Here is a 12,144-nt window from a genome sequence, read left to right as displayed (position 1 = left end):
TTATTTTAAGTTGGTGGACACAAAGTTGGTAGGAGATTTACTGGCATTTAGTAGTATTACTCCCAGATGGCAGTATAATAAATAGCAGTATCTCGCCTCTTCTGTATTTGTCGGTTAGTCTTATCCTGTGTACTGTTAATTTGAGAGTTTCACGTTAACATATCTCATAAATTTGCTCTTTTAGATTGGTGGGCAGAAAGTACCCCCTGTTGGTAGGAGATGTGACTGACATTTAGAAGTGTCACTTCTAGATGGCAGCATAAGATATAGCTGTTAGTCTTATCCTGTGTACTGCTCACTTTAGTCCCTGTAGATTTTTGAGACAGTTTCTAATTTGTCTCTTATGCAAGATATATTTAATCTTAACAGGTGTTCACAAAATACCCCTTTTAGTAGTCCGCATTACAAAAAATACCTAGGTAGTGCGAGGGTTAATGTCTGGAAAGAAGAAAAAGAAGAACTTTCTGATTTTCATTTCCTAATTGAACGGTTAGCGTTAATTTAGACTCCTCTTGAAGTAGAGAGGATTACATGAAATTGAGTTGAAGAGTAGTTTAAATAATTTATAACTGCTATCTAATAGCAAAATGTTCTTCAGAAATAAAATATTCTTCCATGACTCTGAGTGATGTCACAAAAAAATTTGTTGCTGAAACTCCTTTTATACACTAATATTTCTAATTGAAGAAAATTAATAAGAGAAAAGTTTAGCGATGGATTTAAAGATAGATGAATGCTTTGTATTATTCCAAATATTAAACTCGCTCGAAGTTCACAAGAAAGCAGTTGCTTCAAGAACAAATATCAGTTGATTAAAGTGAGAGATCAACAGAATTGTCCTAGAAATGTTACTGAACGAACGACGAATTCTATTAAAATCAAAGTTATCAAGCGAAAGAAAACATAAAACTTGCTCGTGCAAAATATTAAGTACGTCCTAACGCAACATTTTCAAGTGGTGGCATTGAATGTGATCTCTATACCTTTCGTTCCGAGGTGAGAAAGAATAAGAGAAAGTTAACGTATTACTTAGAATTTCATCTTATACACTGCTGTTTGCATTTTTCTTACTTAAGATTGTCAATGAGTGAAGATCAAACATGGGAACTGAAAATAGTGTTATATGTTTCTCTAAGCTTTACAATTCGAAAATGAAAAAAAATCCGTAAGATAATGGGAGGAATATAGGTTAGGCATTCGAAATTGTATTGTAAATTAAAAGCCTCAGATTACTATAGGTTTGTGTACACTGTAGCAGACTACAATAGATTCATGTATCAGTGTGACCACAATAATGTGGATCGAGATTGAGTTTAGCACGCGTTACGAGCTCTTTTACATTGAGAACAACCTTATCAGCGGCTGTTACATCAGAAAGGGTTTATAGGCCAAGATTATAACCTTCCTTCAGAGAATTACGGGCACATATTTCAGCCGACAATGCACTGACACATGATCCCGGAATGTGCAAATCTTCTTAGATGTACAACTGCAACTGCTGCTTCTCCGGCCAGTATGATCGTCTACAGTCGTTAAAAGTGGGAGGCAAGACATGATTGGACGTTAAAAGTGGGGGGCACGACATGATCTGAATATTGGTATATTAATGTTAGTTTTCCTGGTTGTTTCTAATACTTTGTTTGGCTAAAGGTTGTATAACTAATAGGATACTATCTTTTTCAATATTTGATTAAGTAAATCGACAACAGCAACGCAAGTAGGAACTAGCCTTTTGTACTCTTAAACAACTTAAGTGTAAGAAGAGATTTGATTTCTTGCTCATGAACAACTTAAAATTCTGTCTGGAAAATTATTAAACAAAAATTTGAAATCCAGACTCCTCTTAATGTAAGAATATATTAATCCAATTATTCTTACAATTACTTGCGTTCTAATCTTAAGTGAGTTTTCTCCTATGTTATTTTGTATTAAAATTTTCCACAATTTGAATTTTAGTGTATGAATAAGATATTGCTATTTAAATTTACTCACGTTTGTAGATTCTTACTGAGTCCCTCCAGCAACCCCAAGATTCTTGCAAATCCATTTGCCGTACTTTAAATACTAGATGAGTATCTGGCGGCGATTCAAAAATCCAACTACACAGGAGATTATTTTCATATCCTTGAGGATATCCAGGGCTTTTCAGATTAAAATAAGTTCTATTATTCATAGATGTAGTATTACTGCAACCTGAAAACATGTATATAAGCTTGAAATATATTCGCAAGATATTTAATAAAGAGGTTTCTACATATACTTATATTTGTACCATACTGAAGTTCCTGTGTAATTTTAATTACAAGAAAAATTTTGCTATTCGTAAAAAAATGAAATGAAATCTTTAAGTTTTACGTCCCACGATTATTCCGGTTAGGCTAAAGGAGACGGTGATGATGAAAGTGAAATGGTGGAATGAAGAAAGTGGCAGGAAACGGGAGAACCCCGAGGAAACCTACGAGCACTGTGTTTGTCCACCACAAACTCCACATGGTGCGAGAGGGGATCGAACCAAGGACCCCAAGCACCGAAGGTGAACGCTCTACCACTGAGAAACCGCGTACCCCTAAGGAATGCTATAAAAGCTGTAAGTTTTAAATTTGGTCTCGATTCGCTAAGAGTGTTCCTTGTAAGTGTTCCGAATATATATATAGGGGTCAGGATTTCACATACAGATGGACATATACCACATATAGCTGGCGTATGTAACATATGAACTGCTTACTCCAGAAAGCAAACATGTCCACATTTCGTAATTTTACAAGAGAGACAAAAGAAAACTGAATAAAACTATCCTTACGATATTTCCACCATAACATGTATTTTTCCTTTAATGATAGAAGTATACATGATTAAAATACACATGCAAAATTTGTGTATCACGTAAGGGGACAGAGGGGGGCACTGTTTTGTGTTTTGGACATGTTTGCTTTCTGCAGCAAATGCATTGTTTAAACGAATTGTGGATTGAATTGATTTAAAAGAACGACCGTAAAATTGATAAATATCATTTATTGGAAGAAAACTTAACTGTTAAACATTTCTGAATAATGTCTGAGTTGTGTAACTACAAATTAATCAGTCATCGTTATCATCAGGACATGTTTCCGTTGTGATTGGTCAGGGTTCTATTGAACTCAAAATAGCATCTTTACTTGAGGTATGTAGCACAACTTTTTTTATGTCATTCATTTTCTTGTTGTTTATAGGCAGGACAGAGTGTTTAGAAGAGTTCCTCAGCCTAAAATTATTCACTATTAGGCCACCAATATTCATGTTACACTGAACATTATATTGGAGTTACAGATGAGAAGTACATCTCATGCTATTTCGAAATTCTGAAAGTCATTTTTAGGTGTTTAGCGACGTTTTTGCCATAAAAGTCATTGCTCAGACACGCTATTTTGTAAAATTCAGGCCATCAGGAACTCTAGTCTATGAAACAGAACTGCAACTTCTAATAGGCTTAAACACAAAAATGGCTGAGTATGGCGCAAAAATTTGGCCTGAAAGTGTTCGAAGGATTCTTTGTGCCGAGGGAATAAAAACACACGGTTAAGAAAGAAAACAAAAATTAAAGTATATTCCAATCATGGCAAAGAAGCGCCTTGAATGCGCACGAGACCTAAAATATTGGACTGCTGACGACTGAGAATAGTGGTTTTCAGTGACGAATCGTGTATCTTTGTGTCAGATGAATGTTCACAATATGTGCGACGTTGACCTGGGAGGAATTCAAGTTAGAATGTCTTTAATAAACTGTGAAGCATCCTACTTCAGTCATGATCTGGGGTGTGATCTCTGTCTTCGGGCCTGGAAGACTATATATAGTAGAGAGGACAATGAACCACGACTAATACCTACAAGTTCTTCAAGAAAAACTGCTTTCCCAAACTTCACTCTAGGTTTGATGATGTACAATTCATCTTTTTGCATGATGAAGCCCCATGCCACCGGGCCAAAGCTGTGATAAAATTCTTCGAGAACAACGAAATCAGTGTTCTTCCGTGGCCAGGCACTAGTACTGATATGAACCCGATTGAAAACTTTTGGAGCTTCATGAAAGAAAAGCTAGAGAAGAAGCACATTAGGTCCAAACTTCAATTGATCAAGGAGATCAACAATTTGTGGTATCATTATGCTGAATTGAAGACAAAAATGTGCTAATCTCGTACATAGGATGCCACCAAGAATAAAAGACTTCATAAAGAATAAGGGATTTCATAAGAAACATTAATCTTTGTGTGAGAGATAATTTTCTTGTAGTATTTCATTTCATTTTTGTTTCCAATTTGGATATACACACTTTATAGTAATTATATTTGAATGTTACGTACGCATTAGTTTTATTGATATTGAAAAGCATATGCCACACCCACTAGAAATTAGGACAGAGTTACAAAGTAGTAATTTGAACTAATTTCGAACGTATTTTCTCACGTGATATTGTAAGAACAGTGAAATATTTAGAAACTGAGTGTTGAGGCTAGTAATTTGAACACTTCTGTAAAGATAACTGAAAAGAAAGTAACTTCTTTCTTATCTTACTTACCTTTGACTCACCTCACCTTTGTGTACTGAAATGAAATACTAAACTTCGTGCCACAGAAGCCCATGAAGAACTTTGGCCAATTATATGACCCACATTTCAGCCGATGACGCCACAAAATGTTTGGTGTATGTGTATGCACTTTTGTAAGAGCATTTTTTCGTTATAGCAGTAGTAGTGCTCTTCATGATAGATATATTTCTGGCTATGCCACTGATCAGTGTTGCACTCATAATTTCATAATGTCTTGAAGCGATTTAGAATTTTTTGCTTTTATTGGTATATCTTATATAAAAGTGACTCATTAAACAATATAAAAGCCATAGCTAAAAACATAAAATTTGGACAGGAAACTTACTTGCCATTGATACAGGTAATAAAAAAGTATTTTATAAAACTTGCCATATGAGCTTTGAATTAAAATGAATTGAACAAGTGTCTCAGCACTTTTCAAAAATGGCACTCTTAAACAGAGAAAAGGCAATAGTTTCTATCTTAGAAATTTTCAAAACTACCTATTCTTATTAAACTCTTAATTAAAAATAAGAGAATACATTTTTTGACAATTTCCCTTCTAATGGGGAAAGGCAACAATTTCTATAATATCCGAATTTCCAAATCTTTATACAGAAAAAAAAAAACATTGAGTATTCGTTAACGTTTAACTGTTTAACTGAAACTAATAGAAAATGTGAGTTAGCCTTTTCAAAATGTTGTCTCCTCAAGGGGACAATTTTTAGTAGTAAATTTTTCTTATTTTTATTCGGAAAATGCATAATATGAGTATTTCCTTAAGTTGGAGGAGTAAAATTCTAATTATACAGTGTATAAAACCACATGAACTCACATGAAATAAGGGAGTATTTCCGGTTTACGTGGGAAGTTGAAATTTGGGGTCTAGGTCAAAACCCCACACCCAAAGCACCCAAACTCAGGAAATGTCAAAACGCCTACACGATCGGTCATAACTCCCACACAAATGGACAAATATCCCAAACGCACGAACGGTCAAAACCCCCACAGCGAAAACTCCCACACTCAAGAAATGTCAAAACGCCCACACAATCGATCATAACTCCCACACAAATGGACAAAATAGCCACACATAGCAACGGTCATAATCCCCACATAAATCGACAAAACTCCCGCACAAATGGTCAAAACTCCCACATGCAGAAATTGTCACAACTGCCACACAAATGAACAAAAACCCCACACAATCGGACAAATCCCCCACACTCTGAAATGATCGTGATTGCACGTCTTTGTTGCGGCTCTTTATGACGCCCACTTTAGTGTTTCTCTCATTAGAAAACAGTGCAAGAAGAATAGTTGCAACATCAGTTTAAGTAGAATAAAAAATGTTATTAAAAAGTACAAGGGGAAGACATACAACCAGGATCATTTCAGAGTGTGGGAGATTTGTCCGATTATGTGGGAGTTTTGTCCATTTGTGTGGGGGTTTTGCCCATTTATATGGGGATTGTGACCGTTGGCATGTGTGGGAGTTTTGTCCATTTGTGTGGGAGTATGACCGTTGGAGGTTATCACCGATTACCAGTGTGGGGGTCTTGGCTGTGGGAGTTATGACCGTTCGTGCATTTGGGAGATTTGTCTGTTTGTGTAGGAGTTATGACCGATTGTGTAGACGTTTTGACATTTCTTGAGTGTGGGAGTTTTGGCTGTGGGGGTTATGACCGTTCGTGTATTTGGGAGATTTGTCCATTTGTGTGGGGGTTATGACCGTTTGTGTAGGCGTTTTGACATTTCTTTAGTGTGGGGGTTTTGGCTGTGGGAGTTTTGACCTGTTCCCGAAATTTGCCATGATTGTAGCTTTCATGAGACTAACCAACATGAAAATTGCCAAAAATGAATATTTAGTATTTTCAGAGGGTTTAAAGGGAGACGAAGAAATTCCCTATGTTATTTAAATGGACCATTTTGTTTACCGATAATCTCTTGTTTTAGGTATTTGGAATTGGACTAAAAGCTTGAAATTCCGTATGTTTTCATTAACATTACCTAAGTGGATCACCAAAAGTAAATCTTTCCAAATCTAGAGTGGTTTTATGAGCAATTTAAAAATCTTCCCAGTGGTATTTATATGGAATAACTTATAAACCCCAAAATTATTGAATACTTCCTGTAGGGCTGCAATGATTGAATTTGGCGTGATTCTAGCTTTTCATAACTAACCCGCAGGAAAATTGCCAAAAGTGAATATTTTTAATTTTTAGAGGGTCTAAATGCGGAATGAAAACTTTCCATGTTATTTACGTAAATAGACCCTTTTTGGACCTATAGTCTCATATTTTAGGTACTTATAATTGGAATAAAAACTTGAAATTCGGTATGCTTGTATGCTTTCGTTTGCGTTACACAAGTAAATCACCAAAAATAAAAAAAATCCAACTTTAGAATGGTTTCATGGGGAACTGAATTTTTTTTTCATTTTATTTATATGGGACATCTTCTACACTCCAAGATGTTTAGCCACTTCCGGCAGAATTAGAATAGAGAAATTTGGCGTGATTTTACCCTTCCGGTATTAAAACAGAGAAAATTGGCCAAAGGAATACTTTTAGTTTTTAAGGGGTCTAAAGAGGGGATAAAGAAATTCCCATATCATTTTAACGGACGTTTCTTGGGATACAAAATCTTATCTTTTAGAAAATTGAAATACGAAAAGAAACTTGAAATTCATTAGAACTGTGGGTTTAAGAGGTAGGAGGCGTAGGTCGGGCAAATACGGTGGTCTGGAGGCCGAAGGCTAGCTTGACATATAAACTCACAATCAAAATTGAATAAAAATGTGTTGCAGTGTTTCCGACAATTCTGCTTCTAAAAGGGAAGATAGTGACAATTTTTATATTATTGAAATTTCTGGTTTTATATTTATTATAGCTTATTCTTCCCATGTAAAGAATGTACACTAATATTTCTTCTATTATAAGCACTCGTCATTTGCTTTAGTAAACACGTTTAAAAAAACAGTTGAACTCAATTTGAGGCCAGAAAGTCTTCTAAGGGTCCAGAACTCCAAATGACTTCTGTGAGTACACCCCTGATGTATCAGATAAGAAAGGTAATAAAAATATTATGGTAATCAGTTTAATAAACACCTAAAATAATCAAATTAACACAGAGCCAATTAATTACATCATCGAAAAAACAAATGGAGACAAGAGATTGGGAACATTACTCATCATTTAAAGAAATTAAGACCTTTAGGCAAACGTGAATTCCCAAAGTTTATAGTAAATATATAAATGATTATCAATCATGTATTTCTGCAAATGGGACTTACGTTTAAAAAAAAGTAATTTCAATAATATTATTGTAAATTATGAAGAATATCAATTGAATACCGAAATACGTGTTGGCAATGCATTTATGGAACACTTTGTGGTCTTGTGTAACGAATCTGGTCTGATCTTGAGCCTTTATAACATCATGTTAACTCTGATCTGCTTAAAAGTGGTGATTTCTCTTGCTTTCACGATATCACGTATGCTTCAGTCCAAGACAAAAATCACCAGTACTTTCTAGTGGATGAAAAAATCATTCAAGTATATTGCTACAGCACAGCGAGTAACGTTTGTATAATGATCAACGCTGCAAGCCATGGAAGAGCGTTGAGGAGGTGCTACACGTCCCAAACAGCAGACAAGTTGACCGCTAGTTACATTCGAGAACCTCCAAGCTTTTTGCTCAGCAGGCCCGCAACCAGAGGGGTACTGGGAGGGCCTGGCCCCCAAACCTTAACACAAAATGCTATTATTAATACAAAAAGCACAATTTAGCTATTGGTAAGAGAACGTTTAATGACTTGGCCCTCCCAAACATATTCATGCAACACCCCTAAATCTCTGGGGCTGATTGCTCAGTCGTACAGAAGAGAAAGTTTCATTTAGGCTGTGTCATATCCGGATTTGGATATGAAAAATCAATATCGACAAAATATCCAAACTATTGGAGAATGTGCCCATTGGTGTTCAAATTACTAACGCTCTTTTTCTATGTCTGATTCTGAGTTCGATATTCGATTCGATACTTGCTTCGGATGAAATAATTAAAGTATGGTTCGGATCTCACCTTAACTAGTAGCTGTCATCTTTTTAGGCTTAGTGGTGCAAAGGAGCGTTCAACTTTAATAAATAAATGAATAAAACCGGAAGTAATCCAGTAGTGAAAAGAACTTAGAATCATATTTTCTATAGGCTACATTTCAAAGGGTATTGTTACAGTGAATATTTTGCAGTAGCTTAATCAAAAACCTATCAATGGAAATTCCGTACATATAAACACATATGGGATTTCAAAACAATACCGACAACCTCTGGGTGATTCCTGATACAAGATAAGACAAAAAGTATACACTATGCTGGATGAAGAAATGCTTAGTTTCGGCGCTATGACCAGCCTAAATTTTGTCGGAAAAATACAAAAACGACCATAACTCGAGAACCAAATCTTTGATTGAAGTTAGGGGAAACGGAAGGTCCACTGTGTTTGTCCTAGATTCCATTGATACATAATTGGAGGTAATGTTATGGCGAAGCAAAGGTGATTCACGAGGAAACTGAAGAATTCCTGGAGCATTTTATTAAAATTGAAGAAGGAAAATGAATAACAATCAAGTACAAACACAAATCATAGTACTTCGTACATGTTGTAAAAACACTTTTTGAATTTGAAAAAAGGAGATACATTATACATAATAGAATCTTGGAGAAAGAATTGTCCCTCTGATGGACAAATCCATTGAAAGTATGGACTTATCATTGACGAAATATTTTGAATTGTGTAGTTATCTGGAAGTTCACAGTAGGGTCGAGCGAAAGAAATCAAATTTTCGGGTATCAAATTTTAATAATGTTCAAACGTTGCGTGTTCGTATGCTAAGCAATGCAAAAATAACGAAAATATCGCATTTTAGATTTTCAGTTCACGGAAATGGCCTAAAGGTTGAAAAAAAATGACAAAAAACATCAAAATATACCTTTTCGCGAAAAATGTCAGATTTCGAGTATCGATTTCTAATAGGGCTCAAAAGTTGAGTATTTGCGTCCTAATTAATGGAAAAGTAACGAAAATAATCACACTTTAAATCTTTCGTTCGCGCAAACGGCCTCAAGTTTGAAAAATAACAAAAGACACCAAAATTTACCTTTACGCAAGAAATATTCGGATTAGCTACCTTTTTATTTCTATAGCGTTTAAGTACTTTATTTCAGTTGTGTGAGGTCATGTTTGTTAATAATTTGTTAATGTGAGTGATTTTATACATTTTATTTTCATAATTAATTTGCAGCCCTTCTTCCATTTGTCAACTTTATTTTCTTGAAATGGCCCAGAACTCATCACAAGAAAGGGACTGATATTCGAGTGCCATCCATACCCTATTCAACCATCCTGTCAATTAGGATGTGCTGATTTATGTTGATTTAGTCAAGAACGTTGTCTTAGATTCAGATATTTTAAAATCAAATTTTGGTATTGTGAATCTTGAGAGCAAAGTTGCTCTAATGTATCCATCTCTGTTTTGTTGTCCGCACACTCTTCCTACAGACTCTGTAACAAGTTTGACACATCTTTCAACTTCCTGAGTATGCCATCGAAAATTTAAGAAGTCAAACTCATGAACAAATTTGTCATGTATAAGTGATAAAATAGTTCCTGTTGTCAATCTTTCGAGCACCTGAGGGTATGACAGCTTACATTTTCTCTAAGTTTTCAGCTCACTGTAGTCCGTGGCATTAACATTTATTGAAGGTGCCATGAAAGTTCTAATAGAGCAATTCAGACAGGGCAGCGTACTCCAGATGGCTATAACAGATCTTGGACCTCCCAGTTACTTCCGATGTCTGACATGTGCAAACAGGGTCTTACGTTTGTACGTTTCTCAAACAAAACCTGCAAACGAACTCAAAGTGCTTGTAAACTACATTATAAAGACATATGCTCCTGTCTGGTTCGACATAAAGAAATATCAGTTAGGGAAATATGGACCTAAACATATTTTGAAGGTACTTCAATTAGACATTTGCCAAACAACATTAAAAGAATCATCGAACATGTGATTGAGCAAAACGCGTTCTTCAGTCATCCAGAGAACATATTTTTATCTGCGACAGTGAATGAGAGACAACACGTACGAGAGTTGGGTTACAGGTAGTGATGTGAGGTGGAAAATTTTCCGCGGTAAATTTTCCGTTCTAAAAAAATATCAGTAATCGAGTAACAATTCCTCAGCAATCATAAAATTGGTTGAATTCATGTATAGAAATGTTAAAAATTGAAATATCGTTTAAAGAATATGAAAATTTTCATGGCTCAATTTTCAGTACTTTGTAATAACAAGTGAAACAATTTTTCATGAATCGAAATATTTTCTGTCTTATACGGAGAAATTGAAGAATTTTTTATGATTCGGAAAATTTTCATCATTTTGAAGCAAAAAGTAAAACAACTTTTTGTGAATCGGAAAGTTTTATTGCTCTGTAGAAACAAGTGAAAGGAATTTTCATAGATCGGAAAATTTTCATCACGATGTAGAAACAAGTGGAAAAAACTTTTCATAAGCCGGACAATTTTGGATATTATATATAGTGATGTTTGATGCAAAATTTTCCATTATATTTAACTGCACATCAGTGATGAAAATTTTCGGGAAAATTTTCCGATTCATAAAAGCTTCCTCCACTTATTCCTACATCGTTGTTTAGCCGTAAAATTGATTGCTAATAAATATTGTCTTAAAAAGTTTCATGAAGTGAAAATCTAACGATTCTTCATTTCAAGAATGTTTCAAAAACTTCAATGCGTTCTTTCCTCAGAATCCACCTTTGATCTTACAATGTTAGATTACATCAGTTTAATACGCATAAGACTGTTTTCGCGTAGCTTTACTACTTTTATAGATTTACATACTGCAACATTTATAAATATGTAGATATATAAAGTGCCTACTGTAAATTTTTGACTACCCAAAATTCAAGTTTAAATTACTCATGAAAGCAAATACTGACCATTTTCTGGAAATAAACATTTATTTAGTAATATATTCATTCAGAAGAGAAAGTGAAATATAAATAATAAGGAAGCTCATTTGTGTAGTTGTTCTTCCAATAAAATAATAAAAGAAACATAAAAAGCAGCACTATTAGCGCTGAGTTCTAAAAGCAAATAATTTCATTTTAATTTACAAAAAAAACATATTTCTTATATATATATATATATATATATATATATGTGTGTGTTTGTGTGTGTGTATGTATGTATGTGTATGTATGTATGTATGTACTTGTTCTATCGAATCGTCAATATTTCTAATACATTTTTATACATAATATTGGTAGTTTTACAATACAAATATCTGCTCTAAGATATTGATTATACAAAATTCCAATATTGAAATTATGACTTACGAGTGTTAAACACAATAAATTCATTATTTCTTATTTTCTGTTACAAAAATAATCTTCATAAGGAACTTTTAAGTAGTTATTTCATTACATAGGCACTCCCACATGTGAAGAAATAGTGGAATTTTTTGTTTCTGAAATTGATAAATTCACAAAGGCTTCTCTTCA

At 34.4% G+C, this 12,144-nt stretch overlaps 1 protein-coding gene across 1 annotated transcript in view; it reads right to left on the bottom strand.

The window, feature by feature from the left end:
• LOC145683884 (cubilin-like) overlaps nt 1-12,144 on the bottom strand; it is a 1,291,374-nt gene that overhangs the window by 541,475 nt on the left and 737,755 nt on the right. Inside the window, exon 40 of the mRNA XM_081755522.1 lies at nt 1,993-2,193. Coding sequence (XP_081611648.1) covers nt 1,993-2,193 — 201 coding nt within the window. The remainder of the gene's footprint in view (nt 1-1,992; nt 2,194-12,144) is intronic.

The sequence above is a fragment of the Thermobia domestica genome, chromosome 4 (genome assembly GCF_964235325.1).
Source record: "Thermobia domestica chromosome 4, izTheDome1.hap1.1, whole genome shotgun sequence".
In the NCBI taxonomy this organism is placed as follows: Eukaryota; Metazoa; Arthropoda; class Insecta; order Zygentoma; family Lepismatidae; genus Thermobia; species Thermobia domestica.
This window is presented reverse-complemented; position numbering and strand designations above follow the sequence as displayed.